This window comes from Dipteris shenzhenensis, chromosome 1, assembly GCF_047967505.1.
Source record: "Dipteris shenzhenensis isolate YYH24624 ecotype China chromosome 1, Dip_SZ_1.0, whole genome shotgun sequence".
NCBI lineage: Eukaryota > Viridiplantae > Streptophyta > Polypodiopsida > Gleicheniales > Dipteridaceae > Dipteris > Dipteris shenzhenensis.
Window position 1 is genome coordinate 22310568 of NC_141596.1, and position 23565 is coordinate 22334132.

Sequence of the window (23565 nt, forward strand, 5' to 3'; positions counted from 1 at the left end):
TGAAGAAGATTGAAAAGATGCAAGAATCTGGCAAGCAAAAGGAAGAATCACGATCACTTATACCGGTATAATGGGAACACACACCATATTCTCCCAAAACGAATGCAGTCTCGCCATAGCATCCAAAGGTAGCCCCCATAACTCATGTTGATGTATAAAGGCCTTGAACTAGGAAAATTTTTAATTGGACTTTTGAGGCTTTGAAGAAGGCAAAAGTGAAAGTCTGTCTTGGCCTTTGTCCCATCCACGTCTCGTTTACCCGCACGCCACGTTAGCTCTCGTTTTGCCAACGGAATGCCATGTCACCATGTACCATGTTGCCAAACTCTCCGTCCCCAATAAACCATAGTAAAACACTGCTAGCGCTAGTAAGAGAGGAGTCACACGAGGCAGGCAGTTTTGGAATCCATGACGTTGGAAGCATCTACTACTTGTAGCTAGAAAACTGCTTCTTCGAACCATGGGCTGTCCTTTGAAGGAGGGGGATCATAGCCAAATTTCATTTATTAACATTGCCCTACTAGGGGCAGGCTATAGCATCGAGATGGATTCCGTCTAAAGCGGGATAACCATGTCCTCATAAAAAGCTGCGCTTTCTTCATTGGATCCCTTCTTAATTATTTCAGCCCCTCTCCTCTCCCTTCTCACCCCTTGCCCTTCTCGCCCGTCTCCCTCTCTTCAGAGATGTGAGTGGAGGGCAGTGCGCCTGGCACCCGGCACCCTGTGCCTAGGACGTGGGCATGCTCACACTTGTGTGAATCACTAGGATGGCGACGAGGCGTGATTGCGCTCTAAAACCCGTGCACGTGTCTGGTAGGGAAGCGGTCGGAAAAGGGCGGTAGTGAAGTGTGGCTTGCGGGGCGTCCCTCTTGGGAGGCACTTTTGCGTGCAACCATAAAACCGTCACCGTGGAGTATATATATAGATCACTGTAGTGTGTGTCGAAAACGAGGCTTAATAGGTAGGATGGGTAATAGGCTGCCTGTGTTGAGCGTGGCGTCTACCTCATCCCTGCAAGTTTGTTGTGCTTCATCATGTTTCGTACCCCCTCAGGCTTTCGCTTGGCCTTGGAATCCCCGTCCACCGTCGCCTCAGCACCCGCAGCTGCTACAGGAGCAGCCTGTCGTTTCTCATCCCAATGGAGTCTCTTCTACCAAACCGGAAAAGATAAGAAGTCCCTCTTTGGCCTCTGGATTCGACCAAGGTGCCATCATTTGTTCCTTTTGTGACCTTCTCATTTCCAACTTTTGATTTTGGAGCTTGTCAAATTGGGTTTTGCTTTTCCGATGCGTTGCAGGGAAGGAAGACAATAAGTTGGAGGGAGGGCAGGTTTGGCTGCCAGCTGCTCCACATGTGCCCAGACCAAGAGCATCGTATAATGCAGCATCGTTGGCGTATCTGGGGGATTGCATTTATGAGGTGCTTCTTTGTGTTCTCCCCAGTCGACGGAGAAAGAATTACACGTAACTGTACTGCTGCATTGGAAAATATGTCCTCGAGTCTGTTGAAGTTTGACTAGAGTAAACATCTTCTCATCTTTGTTGATGTCGTCTATAAAGGTATGCAGCTGTACGTGCGGTGCCATTTTCTAAACCCACCTCAGAGCATTGACAAGTATAATACCTTAGTAATGGGTCTGGTTTGCTGTGAAGCACAGGTAAGTGATTGAAGTTGTGGCTTATGCTTCTTCCCTGACTATATCAAATTCATATTTCACATGAAGGAAATCTGATGTTCAATCAAGTATAATATTTAGGCTTGCGCTCACTGATCAACATGGCTTACTATGCAGGATGCGTTTCTTAAGAGATTATTAAAAGACAATTTCCTTTCGGAAGAGGAAAGGTTTGATTCTCCACTTAATGGCAAGCGCTTTCATTTTCTGCCAACAGAATTTTGCAAGGACTTGTTTCCCTTCAAACACTTGTGGCTCATTGTACTAGGAATGTAGTTCGATGGGGAAAGAATGTCAGCACTAACCACAAGCGGGCAACCAAACGCGCTGGGACTGCTGTCTACTGCAGAGCTTCATCTTTAGAAACACTTGTAAGTTAAAATTTGGTTGCTGTCTACTCAACTTTTGAAACACATATTAGTTGAAACTTTTTAGAAAGAGGAGTCACACAAGGGCTGCAGTTCTGTGGCCAGAGTCAATCAGAAGTATCAAGATTAATCATGATGTAGATGTAGTGTTACTCACTAGAGTGATGGTTAGTGTGAATTTTAGAAGTATTCATTTGTATATGTGATTGTCCTATGGAGATATTTTCGATAATTGAGTGAAACCTTCTAGATGATCTTCGTGTTCAAGTAAAGAATGAGAAAATACTAAGTTTCATATTTTATATTATTATCTTAGGTATGTGTCATTAAGCGTCTTGAACACAATCCTTGCCTCTTGCGAGAGAGAGTTTATGATGCTTGGATCCCAGCTGTATATATTACAAACAGCCCAAGGAATTACCTTTACATGCACAAGACACATGCATCTAGGTGAGTCGTTAGTTGATCCATAATTATATTCAGGTATTCGCTCAAGGAGGTAGAGAGGCATACCTCTCAACGGCTTCCAAGTATGTTTCTAGCTCTTCAGAAGATCTCAAAGGTGAGAACAGCCAGTCATCAATAGCAGCTGTCAATATGACTGCCTTGACTATGGAGAGCCTTGCCCTCGAAAATTGTGGCTCGAATAAGGCACAAGCCGGCAAAAAGTACGATTCAATGGGTCTCTGTCTTAAGGGATTCAAGTCTGCCAACCCTCTTTCTTTGCACCATCTAAGTCAAGAAAATGAACAATGAAGAAGCAATGCCATGCTAAAGTGATTGCAACTAAAATGAACATAAAAGAAGCAATGTCATGCTAAAGTCATCGCAACTAATTTTTTAAAAGCTTCTAGCTTGTACTTTACCTTTGCAATTCTTGGAGTGAGTATAAAAGAGCGGTTAATGATTTTGATGCTTGCCAAACTTATACCCCTTGTGTTACCTATAGTATAATAAATTTTATTGGGAATCAGTTGTTCCCCCAATGAGTTTTTTTGGGAAAGCACCGGTATAGTTACAAAAATATGGTTGAAGTAGATGATCTCTTTTTCTACCTTGATTTGTGAGGACGTGGCTAAAGGGGGGGAAAATGTCATGTTGTCGATGGGACTAACTGAAACCGGCCTCTAATCACTCAGAGGACAGTGGAACTAAACCTTAATCACTTCAGTACTTATTTATAGCTCACAAAGCATATATCACAACCATTAACCATTGCATGATCACCATTTGGCCATTTGTTCACAAACAAAACCATTGAAAAAGGGATGGAGGCTAGAATATCCTTGCTTAACAAACATAGACAAGTGCACCTGATTGGCCCCAAACACCGTGGCGCCCCTTTCGGTATTTCTTAATGATTACAAGTTGCATCTGGGAGACCTTCCCTGCAATTGAGCATGCAGTCCCAATTCACTGAGCCTTCGCAAGGCTTTCAAGCACAGAACACCATTAGAGAAGTGCACTTAACCCATAGGCTAAATCCAAAGGCATTAATTGTAGCTATAAAATCTTTGCTAAAGCTCTGGCTCTGAGTATTAAAAACAGAATGGCCAAGTGGATCCTATCTATTAAGCAACTAACAATCCCCAATTTCTGGGGCAATCTACCAGCTTACAGGCCAGCCAATACAGCTTACAGGCCAGCCAAAAGGCCAGCCACCTCAGCCAAACAAGTGGCGAGAAAGACCAGCTGGTCTGGCCGACCAGAACTGGCCGACCAGCTGGCCGACCAGCTAGGTCTGGCCTATAAAGGCACAAGCCCCCCACACTCCTCCTGACAGGATAGGACCTGCAGCAGCTCCTCATCTCCGCCATCCTTTGCTGCAGCCCCGCCTGCTCCATCTACCTCTCCTCTTCCTCTCTACCTTCTCTCTGCCTCTCCTTCCTGCCTCCTGGCTGCTCCATCTTCTCCTCCAGATCTGCCCCATCCTGCTCCAGATCTGCTCCTCTGCTCCTTCTGTTAGAAAATAGGAGGGAATGAATCACTCAAACCTCCACCCAAGATCTCTCCCACTCTTCCAACACACTCAACTCAGATAACTGATCACAGATGCAATAAACACTCACTCAGAGATAACTTAAACGGAGAGAGAGAAAGAGTATATTCATCCACCGGATGGTGGGCAGAAATGGGCTCCAAGGGAGCAATACAAAACTCAGCCAAGTGCTGAGGAGAACTGATGGAACTCTCTCGTCAAACTGAACCAGCTCTGAGTGCACAGCACAGCCTAGGAAGGAGGCTTTCTGTCCTGCACTGGATGCTGGAATGAAGGAAGGAGTGGGCCTTTTATAGGCACTGCCCAGGCCCTCTGGATTGGCCGACCAGCAGGGTCGGTACCCTGTCTGGTGGCCGACCAGACTGCCCTGGAAATCTGACCAGGGTTGGCCCTGGTCGGTGGCCCTGGTTGGGCCGACTGGCCTTGCCACAGGTCCCTATAAAAGGGTGCCTTGTGCAGCCAGTCTGGGACTGTAGAAGCCTCTAAGGGAGGCACATGGCCCCCCTATTTCTCTGCTGTTGCAGGCAGCAACCAGCCCGTGTGCTGGTTGCCCATGATGCCAGCCTAGGTCTCTCTTTCCCAGCCCTCCTACCTCTCACTACCCCTTGTCGCCTCAAATCGGGGGCTCACAGGTGGGCACAGTGAGTCTCTAGCACCCTCCCTCAATGTCACAACTATGGGCCAATCCCCATGCGTTTGATGAGGTGCTCCATCTGGTCTCGAGGGAGTGCCTTCGTGAAGAGGTCGGACAAGTTGTCGGCGGTCGGGCAGTAGATAAGCTCGATCACGTCGTCGATGATGAGCTCTCGAACGAAGTGGTAATGAACTTCGATGTGCTTGGTCCGCGCATGGTACACTGGATTCTTGGCAATAGCTATGCAACTCTGATTGTCGCACATCAGCATTGTTGCATCCTCCTGACACACGTCCATGTCCTCCAGAATCCACCTTAACCACAGTGTCTCACAAGCTGCTGTACACATGGCTCTGTACTCTGCCTCTGTAGATGAAAGGGCCACTGTGGGTTGCTTCTTACTTAGCCAACAGATGGCACCAGATGCAAGTAAGAAACACTACCTTGTTGTCGATCTTTTGGTGTCAGCATCACCCGCCCAATCACTGTCACAGAACCCGCCTAATTCGATGCCTTTGGTGTAGGTGATCCCATAGGTGCAAGTACCCTTCAGATACCTCAGCACGCGTAAACCTGCATCCCAATGACTCTTCCTAGGAGAAGCAGAGAACTGGCATAATAGCCCAACTACATAACAAATATCAGGTCGAGTATTGGTAAGGTAAAGCAAACTTCCTACCAATCGTCGGTACAAGGGAGTATCAACCGGCTGAGATGTGTCGTGAACACTTAGCTTGAGCCCGACCTCCATGGGAGTTAATGCTGTCCTGCAATCCTCCATCTGAAATCTCTTCATAAGTTCTCTGCAATATTTCTCCTGTGAAATGAAGATCCTGTCTTTGGCCTGCTTTACTTCAATCCCAAGGAAGTAATGTAATAACCCAAGGTCAGTCATCTCAAACTCAGACATGAGTAGCTCCTTGACCTGTGAAATCTTCTTGACATGATCACCTGTCAAGATAAGATCATCAACATAGAGGATGAGTACCCGTCGCAATCCCTTCTCAATGAACAAGTAAAGGTTTGCCTCAGAAGGACTTCGACTAAGCCCTATCTTCTGAAAGAATATATCAATCCTTTGGTACCAAGCTCTGGGGGTCTGTTTCAGCCCGTATAACGCCTTCTTCAACCTGCAGACCTTTAATGGGGACCCTGGATCTTGAAAGCCCGTTGGCTGCTCCACGTATACCTCCTCCTCCAGGGTTCCATTAAGGAATGCGGACTTCACATCCATTTGAAAAATAGGCCATTGGAATTGGGCAGCAAGGGCAATCACTGTCCGGATAGTAACCATGCGGGCTATGGGAGCAAAAGTTTCATCAAAATCCATGCCTTCAGTTTGAGCAAAACCTTTCACCACTAACCTTGCTTTATACTTATCCAAGCTGCCGTCTGATTTGTATTTAAGTTTGTATACCCACTTAGTGCCGATGGCTTTCCGTCGCAGGGGCCTGGCCACTAAGTCCTATGTATTGTTCTTCAGGATAGCATCCATCTCTGCCTTCATGGCAGCCTACTCTGGATTGTCCTTCGTCTCCTCGAAGGTCCTTGGCTCATCAAGCTGAGCTACCAATGCAAAATTCACGGATGGGGTCTTTTGAAGACGTTGAGACCGCCGCAATCCGGAACTGCTACTCTCAGGTAATTCGGTGACCCGAGACTCTTCCAATGTCCGTAGGTACCATTGGGGCAACCTTTTCTGCTTCTTTGTGGGAGGAGGAACGGGAACTTCTTCTGGAACATCCTGCTCTTCCTGAGTAGCTTGTGGAACATCAGCTTCTGATTTTGCCACCTCTTGGATGGTCAACCTGGGATGGGATAGGTTCGGGGGTTGAACAATCTCCTCCTCCTCAATCTGAGGCTCCTCCTGGGGTTCAGGTTCCTTTTCCTCGAAGACAACATCCCGACTGATAAGGATTTGCTTCTTTACTGGGTCGAAGAGGCGGTAGGCCTTGGATTCTTTGCTATACCCAACAAAGATACATTTTCTGCTCTGGGAATCAAGCTTGGTCTTGTCTTCCTTGTGCACATGCACCCATGCGTTAGAACCAAAAATGCGAAGATGAGTGATAGAGGGCTTCTTACCATAAAATGCCTCATATGGAGTCTTGTCCTTGATGGCCTTCGTCTTGGTCAGGTTGAGAATGTGTACGGCTGTATTGATAGCTTCACTCCAATAGGCTTTAGAAAGGTTTCTCCCTCAGAGCATAGCAAGTCCTGTCTCTGTGGTGGTTCTATGCTTCCTCTCGGCTACCCCGTTTTGCTGAGAAGTAGGTGCGGTGGTGAGTTGTCGCTTGATCCCATGCTTGCGACAAAATGTGTTGAACTCAGTTGAGGTGAATTCTCACCCCCTGTCTGTGCGGAATGTCTTGACATCCTCCCCTGTCTCCTTTTCAACTCTGGCCTTCCAGTCTTTGAACTTCTCGAAAGCCTAAGACTTTTTAGCCAAACAATAGACCCAGGTCATTCTACTGAAATCATCCACAAAGAGAAGTGAGTACCTGGATCCTGCCCACGATGCTGTAGACATTGGACCACAAATGTCGGCGTGAACCAACTTAAGTGGTTTGTTGGCCCAAAACGAGGCCTCTTGTGGGAACTTATCCCTGTGCTGCTTGCCTTCTAGACAAGCCCTACAGACATCATCCTTGTCTGTAATTGGTGGAAGTCCATCCACCATCTTCGACTTTGACATTTCAGCCAAGATTCCATAGCTGACATGACTGAAGCGCTCATGCCAAAGTTTGGACTTTCCGTTGTCTTCATGAACCAACATTGCATTGAGACAGTACAGTCCATTCTCTTCAACGCCTTGAGCCACCATCTGCCCATTTCCTTTGGATGTCACGGTGACCTTGCCATCTTGAAAGAGAACTGCCATGTTGTTTTTGTCCATCTGACTTACAGACAGTAAATTCTTGCATAGGTTGGGTACATAAAGTACTCCAGAGATATCCTTCTCCTCACCCGCCGTTGTAATGAAAGGAATGCTACCGATGCCCTTCACAGGACATGTCCGGCTATCCCCGACAGAAACTTTGGAATCCGGGTGTGTACTTTCCATGGTTTTGAACCAAGTCCTTCTGTTGGACATGTGCTTGGAAGCACCGCTGTCAACATACCAACCCTCTTCACCTTCACTGACTGCATATGCTGAACAATGTTCACAGAGTAAAAATAACTGTCCAGTCGTCACATTGGCAGAATCATTCTTAGGCTCTTCTTTGTTCTTGGCTTCTCTCTTCCGCTTTTGATCCGCCTTCTTCTTTCGGCATTCTTTGGCGGAGTGGCCAAGCTTTTCACAGTAAAAACACTTCATTTTCTTCTTGCGTTCAGCGTCCTCTGACTTCTTGGAATCCTTTGGCTTGCCTTTTCCAGGCTTGTCTTTGGCCACTAATGCCTTCTCGTTGGTTTGCGTAAAGAGTTTCTCTCGAGCCTCCTCCTGAAGCAGGAGTGGACCAAGCTCCTCAAAGGTGATTGGCTTAGTCCGTTGACCCGCAGTGACCGTAGTCACAAAAATTTTGAAACTCCGTGGCAACTTGTGGAGTGTGAGCAACGCCAATTGACTCGTGTCCACCTTTTGACCAACCGCTGCGAGCTGGTCCCGCACGACTTTCACCTTTGTCAGATGATCATGCACACTATCACCCTCATTCATATCAAGATTATAAAGTTGATGCTGAAGTGTAATGATACGGGTTGTATTATCGGTTTCACATGCACAGAGTTCATCCGCATCTGCTTCAACTAAAACTTCACCTCTTTTGTCCACAAGGTCCTCCGGCTTCTCTTCGGTCCCATTCACAATCTTCCACAACTTCCGTGCCAACAGATGGCTTCGGATCTTGACTTTCCAGATTGGATAGTTTGTCCCATCGAGCTTTCCAGCTTCACCGAAATTGGGGATAAATGAAGAAGGAAGAGGACTGGAGAAGGAGGAAGGACGAGCAATGGATGTAGAGGCTTCTGAACGCTGATCCATCTCGGTAAAAGATCTATAAGGTAGGGGTGCCCGCCCTATTGTCCCTTTACTCTTTGCAATTGTAGCAGACTCCCTGGGATGGCTTCTTCATCAACAAAGCCAAGAAAACAAGTTGAAAGGTATCGAGCTACCCTCAGGCAAGCACCTTATCTGTCAGCAGTTTGTTGATGATACAAACTTAACCCTCAAGAATGAGCCACAATATATCAAGGTGGCCATGGAGTCTTTAGATATTTTTTGCAAAGCCTTTGGGTCCATGACACATTACGAACTGATTTCTGCCTGCTTGTCGTCAAATCACGGGCACGGGCACTTGGTTTCTCCTCCTAGCCAACCTCGTTGGTTGCAAGTTTCCAGATAGATCTAATTTCGTAAAAGCTCATGCTTGCTTATTCCCAACGAGCCCCAAAACTCCCTAGATGAATCTAGTATGCCACATGTCATAAATGTAGGGTCCTTCCTTAATGCATTATTTACCCCTCTCTTGATATCTTTAAAACATTTGTCCCTAGGCACATTTAATGCATTAAAGTCCCTTAGCCTTAGATCCACCTAGTCTAGTGCCATGTCACCCACACCAAGGACCTTGACCTTTATTCCTTTTTGATCATTTACATGAAGCCCAAACAAATATAATACAAATATTGATCCTTTAAAGGAAAATGTCGACTGACCCTTCTGAGGTCATGTTACCTCGACTAGAGGGTAACATTCCTTCCCTCTTTAGCATCAACGTCCTCGATGATAAAGTCTGGGAACACTCTCCGTAACTGGTATACGGATTCCCAGGTAGCTTCTAATAGAGGTAGACCATGCCATGCAACCAACACCGTGGGTATCTTCCGATTGCGTACTTGCATTGTTCCTCGGTCCAGGATTCTCGTTGGTTTGTGTCTTGCATTATCCTCTATCTCCAGAAACAAAACATTACCTTCGATTAGTGAGTCACCTGTATGCAAAAATTTCTTTAAACGAGAAACATGAAACACTGGGTGCACCTTACAACCCTGTGGCAATTCTAAATTTATAGGCTACCTTGCCTATTCTTTTTAGAATTAACCATGGCCTACAATATCGAGGTGATAACTTAGCACACTCTCCTGCAGTCAAAGAGTGCGAAGGAACTCTGAGAAAAACTTTTTCTCCTTCCTTAAATTCTCTAGCGGATCGGTTTTCATCCGCATACGCCTTAGCTCTATCCATAGCTTAGTGTATGTTAGCTCTCGCAAGTGCTAGCATCTCCCGCATTTAAACCACAAAGTTCGGGGCACTAGGCACTTTCTGAGGTATTCCAACTATAGTTGGATTCGCTGGTCTATAACCATAGTTCATCTCAAACGGACTGAACCCTGGAGAGGAATGTTTTCTCTCATTGTTGTATGTTGCCTCAATGACACATATGCTCTAAGCATATCCTCTAAAATTTGGTTGATTCTTTTTGTCTGACCATCCGTTTTTGGATGATCCCCACTACTCATTCCCAACTCAGTCCTTAGTGTTTCAAATACCGCAGTCCAAAAATGACCGGTAAATTTGACATCCTTGTCTGACACTATGGATTTAGGTAATCCATGCAAACGAAATATATGTCTAATAAACAAATCCGCCACTTGCGAAGCACTAACAGACTCTCTAGTTGGAATGAAGTGAGCCATCTTGGTAAGACGATCAACCACCACAAGGATAGAATCATATTCACCTTGTGTCGTAGGTAGACCTACAATAAAGTCCATGGAAATGCTCTCCCACTTACCTAGTGGTATCTCCAAGGGCTGTAAAAGTCCGGGTGGCTTCACCCGCTCTGCCTTACTTACCTGACACGAAAAACAACGCGTCACATATTCATGAATATGCTTTTTCATCTTTGGCCAAAAGAAATCTCGCTTCACGAGATCATATGTCTTCTCGACTTCTGGATGTCCCGCACATGGGCTATCATGGCATTGTTGAATGACTCTTTGCCTGAGATCATTCTGATTAGGTACTACTACCTTGCCATTTCTTTTCAGCATACCATCCTTTATGGCATATCTTGCATAAGTTTGGCTTTTTCTAGATGCCAGGTCATCCTTTTTCCCGGGTTTAAACACATGAGCCTTAGGCCAAAGGCTCTAGACGAACTCGTCCACCTTTTGAGTTTCTCTAATCTCGGTCATTAGAGCACTCTCTAACACCGCGAAACTCAAGTTATGCATAATGCGTCACAACGCATCAGCAACTTTATTATCCTTCCCTCTTCGGTACCGGATCGTCAAATTAAACTCTTGCATGAGTTCTGCCCACCTAGCTTGGCGGCTTCTCAAGTCAGGTTGTTTACAAAAATGTTTCAGAGTATCATGATCAACATCCACATAAAACTCTGATCCATACAAATAATGTCTCCATGTTTTCAAAGCATGGACAACAGCATACAACTCTAATTCATGAGTTGGCCAATTTCGTTGAGAGAGAGAAAGCTTCTTGCTTTTAAAGGCTACTGGCCTTCCCTCTTGGAGAAGAACTGCTCCTACCGCAATGCCACTTGCATCGGTTTCAAGGAAAAACGGTTTTTGGGGATCAACTATTTTTAACACCGGTCCTGAGACCACAGCTTGTTTTATGGTGTTAAAACTTTTCTGTTGATTCTGTCCCCATATAAAAGATACTTTATCTGAGGTCAGATCAGTCAATGGTGATACTATTTCGGAATATCCTTTGATATGCCTTCGATAAAATTGGACAAATACCAAGCATGATCACAAAGCGGTCAAACTCTGAGGGATTGGCCAAGTCAGTATCGCAGCCACTTTCTTTGGATCCATTTCTACCCTCTCAGGAGTAATTATGAATCCTAAATATTCAAGTTTTACCATACACAATATAGTTTTCTTTTTATTTACATAAAGACTGGCTTTTCTCAAAGTATGAACACTATTCTTAAGTGTTCATAATGCTCAGTAATACTCTTACTGAATACCAGAATATCGTCAATAAAGTGTACTACAAACTTTCCGATATACGGACGTAGTAAATCGTTCATAGCATGATGAATGTAGCTGGAGCATTGGTAAGTTCAAAGGGCATTACTTAAAATTCATAATGTCCAAACTTGCTTCTAAAAGCGGTTTTATGCACATCCTCGGCTCTAATACGGATCTGATGGTAGCCACACTTAAGATCTATCTTACTGAAAATTACGGCCCCATGTAATGCATCTACCAAATCATCGATCCGAGCCATCAGAAACCTGTTCTTAATAGTGATATTATTCAATGCTCTGTAATCTATACAGAGACGAAAAGTATCATCTTTCTTCTTCTTTAATATCACTGGCGAAGCAAAAGGTGAAAAACTTGATTGAATCTGCCCCAACTTGAGGCATTCTTCCAGTTGTCTTCGCACCTCCGTCTCTTCAGTAAAACTCAACCTATAGGGAGGTCTATTTACAGGTTTTGCCCCCGGGATTAGTTCAATCTTATGCTGAACATTCCGCTCTGGAGGTAACCCATAAGGTAGCTCATCCCTAAAACAATCAGAGAACTCCTCTGTTATTTGATCAGCCAGCTTGGCCATCTTTCCATTTTGAGCATCATCAGTGCTAGTCGAAGAATCATCAATCGGCTCTACTGATGCTGTATAAAGAAACAAAAACTCTTCTCGAGCTTTTTGAATTTCCATCACGGAAACCAATGGTCCTTTATCACCTTGTAAGACATACAGCACATCATTCATCTTGAATTGATAAATGTGCTTTTTTCCAATCTATGGCAGGATTCTTCCTAGAATGCCAAGCCTTACCCACGGCTATATTTGCATGAGCAAGCTTAGTCATTTCAAAATCAAGCTTCTCAGCATAGTCCTGAATTCGAAGCTCCAACTGGATAACCCTTTGGTCCCATACTTCAGTTGAACTTCCATCTGCCATCCTGACTGTATATGCATAGTCAGATGGGCTAGTCCTTAGTTTCAGCCTCTTTACGAGCTTGGAGTTAATTACATTGTGCGTTGACGCTGAGTCAAACAACACAATGACCTGATGATTAGCTACTTGCTCTTTCATCTTAATTAACTCCGTATCATTAAAGGCTGTATACCCCGTTGCTGCGGGCTTTGACAGGATATTATCAGGTGCACTAGTTACTAACTTAGCAACAGACACACATAACAAAAAAGGTACTGACCTTTGAGAAGATCCCGCTAGCTGAATCTGCATCTGTTCTGCTGTTGTCGCATTCTGAGACCATCATCTCAGCCATTCGACGATCTTTGTTCCGTGGATAATCTTTGCATTGATGAGGCTGAAAGCAACCAAAACACAAGCCTTCTCTGCTCGCTTTTTCCCTTTGCTCTGGGTTTAAAGAGGACTTCGACCAAGCCCGAGCTGCCATTGGTGTTACTTTTCTTTTCATTCCAATGGTGGTACTTGATTTAGGAGTCTCAACTGGTTTCGCCTGCTTGGCTTGACTACTAGACTGTGAGGCACCCCCTTTGCTAATCCACTTCTTCTTAAACCCAGTTTTCTTCGGGTACCCATACTGAGTCCCAACTGGCACAAACCCACTTGGTCTGTTTCCTTTTGCATCTTCATAGTTCAAGGCTATGGCAATTGCTTCATCTAGCGTGTTCGCATACTTAGCCCGAACTTTCATCTTTATCCGATCATTCAGTCCAAACATAAAATCTTTTACTTGGATTGACTGAGGTAGGGGTTCATCAACCTTCATTACACTTTCTCTAAACTTATCAGTGTATTCTGCCACTGATAAATTTCTCTGACGAAGATTTCGATACTGATCCCCAGCTCGGGATGCTTCGTCAGGAGGTAGGAAGTGTTTTCTAAATTTTTTTTAAAACCCCTCCCAGGTAGTGGATGCTACTCCACCTTTCTGCTGTTTTATCCACCACCTATCTGCTGTTAAGCAACTAACAATCCCCAATTTCTGGGGCAATCTACCAGCTTACAGGCCAGCCAATACAGCTTACAGGCCAGCCACCTCAGCCAAACAATTGGCCAGAAAGACCAGCTGGTCTGGCCGACCAGAACTGGCCGACCAGCTGGCCGACCAGCTGGCAGGCCCACCGACCAGCTGGCCGACCAGCTAGGTCTGGCGTATAAAGGCACAAGCCCCCCACACTCCTCCTGACAGGACAGGACCTGCAGCTGCTCCTCATCTCCGCCATCCTTTGCTGCAGCCCGGCTTGCTCCATCTACTCCTCCAGATCTGCCCCATCCTGCTCCAGATCTGCCCCATCCTGCTCCTCTGCTCCTTCTACTCTAGATCTGCCCCATCCTGCTCCATATCTGCTTCTTTGCTCCTTCTGCTCCAGATCTGCCACCCCTGCTCCAGATCTGCTCCTTTTCTTCATCGTGTTGCTATTCCAAATAGCCTGAAGGTTCCTTCCTCAGAGCATGCTGGTTTTCAGCCATTTCCTAGGGAAGCTCTAGCCCTTCATCTTCTTCGTCATCATTGAGCTACACGGAGGACTGCGTTTCGCTCCCTCTGCTGCTATCTTTTCTACTGTTTCTCTACATGGAATCATCTTTCTGATTCACCTCAGGCACGGTCCTTGAGACACACCGGCTTGAGGTTCTTGTATTCAAATTTTTCATATTACCGACAGGCACTATGTTTTTTGAGTTCCGTTCTTCAGTTGTGTCTGAGTATTGTCTATTTTTTGATCGCTCCACTGCAAACCCTATCGTTTCTCTATATGTGCTGCCTCATTAAACATATGGGTGGCCTCGCGGATTTTCTTCATATCATTCCTGATTTCACAAATGGCGAATGCCTCGTCCCATTTGTGTAACCAGGTGTCAATCTCCTAGGCTCGACCATACGAACACTGGACTCCGGTTCCATCGGAGATTTATCTTTCTCTTCACGAGATGGTCTGGCAGACATACTATGCATCATTTTTCTGAGTTCAGACTGCCCCACATTTGTTTGTAACTGCTGCGCTAGAATCTGTTGCAAGGCATCCTCTAACATTGCAATTCTGCCAGACAATGTATGGCCTGCTGGGCGCGACACCTGCGGGTTCGGCCGGACTCCCGACTCTATGGGATCCATCCTGGAAGCTTCTTCTTCTACTTCCATTCAGATCAATAGGTGTTATTTAAAAAAATAAAAATAAAAAATAAAAAAAAATAAAACACCGCTTAAAACTGTGATTACAAATCGAAAGTCCAACTTCCAACTTTACATCTGTAAACTTCAAATACTCAAGACAACAGCTATCCCAACATATACCAAGCTGCAAACCACGAATACTTTTCTCTATGCTAGGAAAATAACTGCAAATTTTAAACTAACTGCAAATACCAAAAACTGTAACCTGAAAAAAACTCAAAATTTTCAGAACTTTAAGAAACTCCGTAGATACTAGATAGCCCCCTGATTAGATTGCTCTTTCAATTTCAGTCAACGGAGATCTCCCTACAGGTACTTCGAACATCGTCCTTCTTTGGATTCATCTCATTTGGGCACACAATCAGGTCTTTTGGTCAACGTCTTTTCTGATTGCATAAACTGCATAACATCTCAGCGCAAGTTCACTGATGGGTTCCCTGCTGATCACGGTGAACCAAACAGTGAGATGACAAATTCCCTATTGGTCCGTGAAACTTATAATCTGGAACGTCTTGCCATCGTAGATCCTTTGCCGTGAACCAATCTTCTACCCAAAACCACCTACGCTATTATTCACCTTCAGTCATGCATACATGCCACCTCAACTCTTTATGTAGTCTCCTCAACAATCTATTAAGAGTGTTGGTTCCAGAATTCAGAGATGAAAACGATCATCATTGATAATTTCGCTCAAGTGGCGGCAAAGCAGAGATTTTAGTGCCCCGAAAACCCCTCGGTTAGCCAAGCATACGGTATGACAAATGTGCACCGTGTTCTCTCCTGGCGACAACCAACAAACCCTCTACAAATGATTCGCGACCACATAGCAAATCACTAGCCTTGTCCAATTTGGCTCACGACTATAGAGCAAATCTTTATGTCCAACCAGCTCCAATCGAGGACGCACACGAACAATAGATGGATCTTAACGAGAAGCCAGGTCCTCACGTCAAGGTCACGACCTCCGTAGCCAGCCGTGACCAACCAATAGCACACGTCGCTCGCCGTTCATCCAGGGTACCCAATACAACATGCGCTCCCTTCGTACGCAACTTGTATGAATCCCAGCATCTAGCCTGAGCGCTCTGATACCAAATGACACATTACGAACTGATTTCTACTTGCTTGTTGTCAAATCACAGGCACGGGCACTTGGTTTCTCCTCCCAGCCAACCTCGTTGGTTGCAAGTTTCCAGATAGATCTAATTTCGTAAAAGCTCATGCTTGCTTATTCCCAACGAGCCCCAAAACTCCCTAGATGAATCTAGTATGCCACATGTCATAAATGTAGGGTCCTTCCTTAATGCATTATTTACCCCTCTCTTGGGATATCTTTAAAACATTTGTCCCTAGGCACATTTAATGCATTAAAGTCCCTTAGCCTTAAATCCACCTAGTCTAGTGCCATGTCACCCACACCAAGGACCTTGATCTTTATTCCTTTTTGATCATTTACATGAAGCCCAAACAAATATAATACAAATATTGATCCTTTAAAGGAAAATGTCGACTGATCCTTCTGAGGTCATGTTACCTCAACTAGAGCGTAATAGTCCAAAATCAATCACTCTAAAACTGGATATGCAACTCTCAAAGGTGATGAACAGCAAGTGTTGGAAGGGATGGGATGCCAAAGGGTCAAGCATGGCTCAGTCTTCAGGTTGCTGGGTATCCCCATGGGGTTTGATATTCCCCTCAAGCAAAGGTGGGACTGGTTCATGAACAGATTCTAAAACAAGATGGAGAAATGGATAGGATTTCAGGCTAGTCTGGCAGGAAGAAGAACTGTTCTTAACCATTGCATTTATCCTATTGTTATCTTCTACCTCACAGCTTGGTCCCCCTCCAAAGTTGGAATTAATAGATTCATAAAAATTTGCAGATCTTTTCTATGGGGAGGCAAGATACTCAAGGTCAGGTGGGACTTCTGTATCAAACCGAAGTAGGAGGGTGGATTAGGAGTTATTGACATAGAACAGGTTGCTCTGAAACTCTCCTTTACAGGCAATCCTAAACCCTATTGAAGACTGGGCTCAACTTCTCCTTAGGAATGTCAGCTCCCTAAGACCCCTCAGAGTCCTCAAGTGGAAAAACTACCCCATGCTATCAGCTATTTGTAACTCAGAACCATGCTAACCTAAGGGCAGCCAGCTTTGGGTCTCTCTTTGGACAGCTTTTGAAGGGATTAAAAGCCAAATTGTCTTTTTAGGTAAAGGTGTCTTTATGACCTTGGACTCAATTTGGATTTTAGTTATTTTCAAAGAAGCTGTTCTTTCTGATGAAGCGATAGCCAAGGCAGCTCTTCTATTTAAAAAGGGTTTGCAAAGCTGGGGGCAACTATGGAACAGATCTGAACTAAGGTGGAAAACTTGGGTAGAGATTAGGAGAGAGTTTAGTCTAAACAACAAAAGCCAGTCACTTGTTATGAGTAGATTACAACTTTGGAGTGGCAGCCAACAGTGGAGGGGGGGATCTTTCCTTGTGTACAGTAGGGACTGGGTGGAAAGTTCCTCTTTCTTCCCCATACCCACACCAAGCAGGGACATGGGTGATCTCTGTAGGGTTCTTAATGACAGGTGGAAACTTCATGACTCCAAAGAGAAATGGAAATTCAGGTTTTGTGCCATTTGGTCTCCTTTAATTCTAGACAAACTATCTGCCTTGATGTGGCTCATATTGCATAAAGCTGTGTGGACCAATATCAGAGGACTCAGGATTGGAAAGGGAAATAGTAAATGTATGAATTGTCCCTCTACTAATGGACACTTGGTCACCCTTGAGAGCACATGCACTTTGGTTTATATGGGTAACTAGGAATAATCTTCAGTTTAATCAAGTTATTTTGCAAGCCGACTTAGTGTTTGTTAACTGGCTAAACAGGACCAGAAGAAAATCATAGAATTGATCCACACTTTCCAAGCAGAGGTTGCCATCTTCAATGCTGACTTACAATAACACACTCAAAGCTGCTTTGGGATTGATATTTCCACACCCTTTGAAGTCTCTGCTGAGATCACTGAGTTTCTTAATTAGGTACCCTCCACAAAGGTAAAAAAGGAACCTGACTCACCTTGTGAAGCCCGGGCAGATGACACTGATAGCTCTGGAGATTCAGAGAGTTTCAATTACTCTGATTACTTCATTGATGACAATACAGATGACACTGAGGACTCCTATGTCCCTCTCTTTTGATTCTGTTTCTACTGTTTATGTTTTACTCAGAAATGTTTTGATGAAACTCTTCCCATGGGGGCTGGTTGTTCTTTACCAAAGAACATGTAAATAGTACTAAATACTTATGATGATGATGATATCCTAATATAACAAAAACTTTTTTTGCCAAAAAAATAAAATCCAAAGGCATTCTCTTTTCTGAGTGCAATTCCATTGGCTGTCCAGATGCAATCACACTTCACCCCAGCTGCACTCTCTTTGAGTGGTTTCCAGATGGCATTCACGAAGCTTTTCAAAGTCCAAAATAAAATCAGCAAGTACCCAACCAAAGAATGACTCATGTAGCACTACTAGGGCATCTGTGAACCCAGAAAGAGGTGGCACGCGAGGCCAACCAATAGCTTATGGCAAAAAGAAATCGCAGTAGCAAAATCACAACTCACCAAGCCCTGAAAACTCGAACCAAGTCCTCAATCGTCAAGAGGACATAGTAGCCAATGCCCGATTGCATTCTCAGCCAAAGAGGAGTGCAAAGGCATGAAGAAAGAGCATTTACAAGAGTCGACTAGCAAGAATTTCACTGAAAAATGCGAAAAGAAGCACTTCTATCGCGAAGAAGTGGGAGTTCTTGGGCTCAAAAGAAGCGTGCTTTAGAGAGGAATGCCTTGAGAAGGTTTTGGAGAAGTTTCATCACCGGAAAGTCCTCCAAAACTGAGAAAAATCAGTCAAACAGCGCGTGTGGGACGACTCGAAATTTAACAGAAAGTTGTAGCTTTGCAAGAGGAGAGGCCCAGGAGGCTGTAGAAGCAAAAAGGTCCAGAAAAAGCCACTTTTGCAAACTCGACCAGTAAAAGAAGTACTCAGCTCTGCCCGTTCTACCAAACGCACGGTGGGAAAAGCATATCATTGCGAAGGGGAGGCAGAGGGGAAGCCATCGGGCCAAACGAAAGTCAAGGAATCCAAACGGGTGAGGAGTTATGAAGAAAAACGGAATTCAGCTGAAGGAGGCTGAAAAACCAGTCCCAAATCTCAACAAAGGGAGAAGATGAGAGAGAAAACCACACATGTGAAGTTTAGAAGGCCCAGGAAGGTCCAGGAATGGCAAAGGAGCATGTAGAAGGCACTAGAGCCACCTGGAACTCTAGGGGGGGCCACTGAAGGTACATGGCCCTCTAGGGGGTCCATTAAAAATTCCACGTCATCATTTTCCAACAACCACTCTTTTAATTCCTTGGAATGCCTTTGGGCCTAGGGATTAATTACGCTTATGTGCTAGGCACCATGCCGCGTTTAATTACACGTTATTAAGCCCATGCTTGGACTTTTAAAACCAAAGTTGTCACAGTCTTGTAGTACATTAAAGTACTTAGAATTTCACTCACCCGTGACACTAACCACGGCTTAACCAAGTTTTGGATGAGCTAGGGCTAAGCTAGTCTAGATGGTTTGGGAATAGTCTAACCTAAAGATTGGCTTAAAAGAGGTTTGAGATAAGTCTAACCTAGTATTGGTTGAGAGTGTAATCAAAAGGTAAAGAATAGGATAAGGTTATGGATGGAGCTCGCAAGAGATAAGGTTTCGATCTTGTGGAAAGGGCTATTCCAAGAAAGCAAGGCTAATGTAGAAAAAGTGGTTCGTTTATGAAAAAGCAAGCTATTTAGTCACAATTAGTTGGATGCTAGAGATAGTGGAGCTAGGCTTATAAATACAAGCTAGGTCTCATTATTTGGAACTGATGATGCATTGCACAAGAAAAAGTGATTTCTTCATGGATAGGTAGCTAACATTCCATTGGATGATATATGTGTGCACGTGTCAAGTCTACATGGATAGGTAGCTAACATTCCATTGGATGATATATGTGTGCACATGTGTCAAGTCTACATGATGATCCTTTTGTCGGAGTAGTGGACACCACAGGTAGTCTTGCCACACAAGAATCAACACGAGTTACTACATGTGTAGAATATAATGGTAATTTATTTCCATGAAATATCAAGTGAAAAATCATTGAATTTTTTCAATGACCGTGCACATGTTGTAGCATGTTCGCTGTCATTGCTGAGTCTATCGTGAAACCTCCGAATTGTTGAGAAATACTCTGTAGTCTAAATGGATGCTCAAGTGTGTGTGGGTGTGTGGAATGTATGTGTGAGAGCATTTGTTTATATCCCAGTATTGGGCAAATTGGCTGTGGGGATGTCATAGATTATGCTTTACATTACAGTCTTCAACCTTGTGACCAACTATCATGAAATTGAAACTCTGGTATTTGTATTGTTTTCAAAGGATGAGTTTGGGCATGTTTTTGGATTCATCAAGATATATGTTGTAGCATGTGTTGTAGACTTGGGATGGTTACCACTTGTTGGCCAATAGAGCCACGTGTCCATCATGTGTGTGTTGGTTTGCTGCCAACAAGTTTTGGGCTGTGTGCCAATAGGGCCATGTAGATACCTGTTCTCTTACTCCAAGGCAAAAGGGACCACCTATAGGGGTGTTGGATGAAGGAGATGGGCATCAGCTGATATATGCTAGTGTATATAACTCTAGTATCCAATTGGTATGTGGGACTAATGGATGTATCTAACAATGCTAATTCAGGTCTCCCAAGCCTCTACATCCCACTATTTTTAATGCATGTCTTGGATGCAAGGTCCATCATGACCATATTTCTCATTGCCATGGGTGAACCACCACACTTTAGGATGTCACGATGTCTCTTTGCGACAAATCTAGAGCCAGTCCTCTAGAGTCTAGATTGCTCTAGCAAGCTGTTGATTGACGTGGTGTACCGCTTTTGGTTAGTCAGCTTAGATAGGCCAGATGTGGCAGAATTTACTTTTCTTGTATCACAATATGGACCATTAAATGGAACTTGTTAGAGATCATTGTTACACCTGTGAGCCCAGGGATATGAGGACTTGGTGGCCATGGATCTAGGGTAGGTTCAGGGTATAAAAGGGATGGAGAGGCTGTTGTAGGCAAAAGGGCCTATTTAAAAGCATTGTACCTAGATTAGATTTGATCTAGCAGGGGTGTATAGGTCGCTAGCATAGTTATCAAACAAGGGACACTATTCCCCTCTACAACTTTTGGAACACTGTTCCTGGAATCAAAGGTGACCCAGAAGTCTAGAACGGTCCCAGAATGTTCATCAAGTTTGGAACTCCAAGGAAACCGTTTTGGCATTTTAGGTTTTGAGTTTGTGCCATTGTGGGATGAGGGGGTGAAATTGCCGAACCAATGTTGAAATGACATCGTTGTTGCTCTAGCCTATTGGTCCCTCCTCTCCTCTCAATTGGTCATAAGGTGGACTCAAGCCAGCTAGCCATGTTACTTCTAGGTACCTTTCCTAGGCAGCCCCTGCCCTCGCCTTGTACGTTGACTAATGTCACGATCTGTGACGTATTCCTTTCTCTATTTCTAGACTTATGGATGGTTTGATGAATGGACACTTGTGGAAGGGTATGCCCTTTCGACGGGACACTTCCTATGAGGCACAACCCTTCACAAGAGACATTCTATTGAAGAGACATTCCTATTGTAATGTACCCTCTCATCAAGGGTCACACCCTTCACAAGGGGTACACACCTCTTCATGCACATACACTTTGGAGTACACACCTTTTCATGTGTGACTCTTCACTCTCTATATAAGAGAGGCCCAATTGTATGGATGACACACAACAGATACCGTACAGACATTCAAGCAATACAATTCTTCCTTGTTCTCTGCTATTTCAGTCTCCTTTCTGTTCCTTAGCACATTTCTAAATATAGTAAATCTAGGATTTCTTACAGTGATATCAGAGCAAATTTCGCTCCTGCGTGGAGGAAATGCCCCCCACCTTCTAGCGCCAATCTGATACATCTTTTTCCACTAGAAGGACATCCGTGCACATTGTGCATGGAAGAGATGGAGAGGATGAGCGTAAAAATTTTTAGTGCCAACCCTGCCTAAAGTCATCAATGGCCTCTCCATCTCCCACACATCACGAGTTGATGTGAATGGACACGACAAAAATCCTGTCTTTTCATGTGCTTGGGCTGTCCCAAAACCAAGGGACGCACCTTTTCCACCATCGGACACACCTTTTGATGAAGAGTTTTGACTCCTCACCCAAGGGACACACCCCATCGTGGAAAAAAGGACACACCTCTTCATGTGGGGACACCCCTTTTAAAAACAGGGACACACCCCTTCATGAAAAGGTGCACCTATTCCAAGGGTCACACCCTTTCGAATAGGCACACCTTTTGGCACCAAGCACTTATAAAAGGGTACCTAAAGGGGTTAAAAAGGGAAACCCAGCCCCCAACCTTAGCTCTACCCTAGATTACCCAAGGGTCAAATAAACCCACCCTTTAAATTTTTTTGGGGCAACCACCCAACGTAGGCAGCACAAACAAAAAAAAAGGGACGTACCTTTTCAACGCCCTACAGATTTTCGTCAAACAGGTTGGCCTCGCTGCGCAGCCCCTGCTTTCGCCATTTCGCTGCGAGCCCTTGCCCTCGCCATTTCGCTGCCAGCCCCTGCCCTCGCCATCTGCAGCCCCTAGTCTCGCTAGTTTACGGCCTTGTTTCCTGCCAGCCTGCAGCGTGAGCACAGCGCCAGCCAGCCATTCTGCCGCAAATCAGCCTGCAACCAGTTTTTCGGCATTGACAGCCTTGCCTCCCCCTTTCTGTTTGGCCAGTCTTTCTTGACATCAGCAGCCTGGTGCGCCAGCCCCTATTGTGATCCAGAATTGGGTACCTGCAGCCTGTTGCGCCATTGATAGCCTGCTCCCCTTGTTTCGCCACCTTTTTCCTGGCAGATCAGCAGCAGTTTCAGCATCCTATCGCGATGAAGACAGCCTGTTAAATGCCAAGCCCAGATCTGCTCGTTGCCACCCATTGCAACATGGACCTCCGGACAGAAATCTGCAGGCCTCTTCTACGCAACAATTTGGCAGATTAAATCAATGTCAGGTGGAGTCTTTCCATTCTACTTCTAAGGATTCTCTTGTCATTATCAAATTACAGCAAATGAAAGATGCTTCCTTAAAGCATGGAAACCCTTGGGAATTCACCTGGCATTTCAAGGACACCTCAGGCATCATCTACTACACAATATCGTATTCAGATTGCACAACCAGCCCATTTCGGAGCTTTTGCATCGTGAGTTTTCTGTGTCACGTGCCCTCCTAGTGATTTGGACCACATCCTATATCTTCTGCGTGAGGCACCTCAGTTACATTACCAGGTTGTGTTCCATGAGACAGGAAGATACCCAGAACCGGTATCCCTCAAGAGTTTGTTGTCCATCTTTGGAGAGAATTTTACCCCTCACCTTCGGCATCTCCAAGGTACTCTCCACCACCTTCAGCTCTCAGATATCCTCCTATACAGGTTGTACCTTCCCCAAGACAGTATTTACGCTTTGAAGGCACTCCTTCTCTTGGATATCCTCCACTCCTGATAGCAGCTCCTTATCCCTTCTCAGATCCGTGGACTCTGCAACCTACTCCTGTACTCTCACGAGCAGTAACACCACTTTCGGAATCACCAGTGTTACCTCAGACAGGACCTCCTTTCGGCATCTCCGACTTGGTCCAAAAAGTCCAACAACTCCAAGATTCT

The 23565-nt window shown here is 44.8% G+C and overlaps 1 protein-coding gene across 1 annotated transcript in view; it reads left to right on the forward strand.

Annotated features, from left to right (window-relative positions):
- The first annotated feature begins 750 nt into the window (after positions 1-750).
- LOC147905542 (uncharacterized) overlaps positions 751-23565 on the forward strand; it is a 34142-nt gene continuing 11327 nt past the window's right edge. Inside the window, exons 1-6 of the mRNA XM_087380492.1 lie at positions 751-806; positions 848-1204; positions 1298-1419; positions 1568-1657; positions 1793-1845; positions 1944-2046. Of these exons, the coding sequence (XP_087236618.1) occupies positions 967-1204; positions 1298-1419; positions 1568-1657; positions 1793-1845; positions 1944-2046 (606 nt within the window). The 5' untranslated portion in view covers positions 751-806; positions 848-966. The remainder of the gene's footprint in view (positions 807-847; positions 1205-1297; positions 1420-1567; positions 1658-1792; positions 1846-1943; positions 2047-23565) is intronic.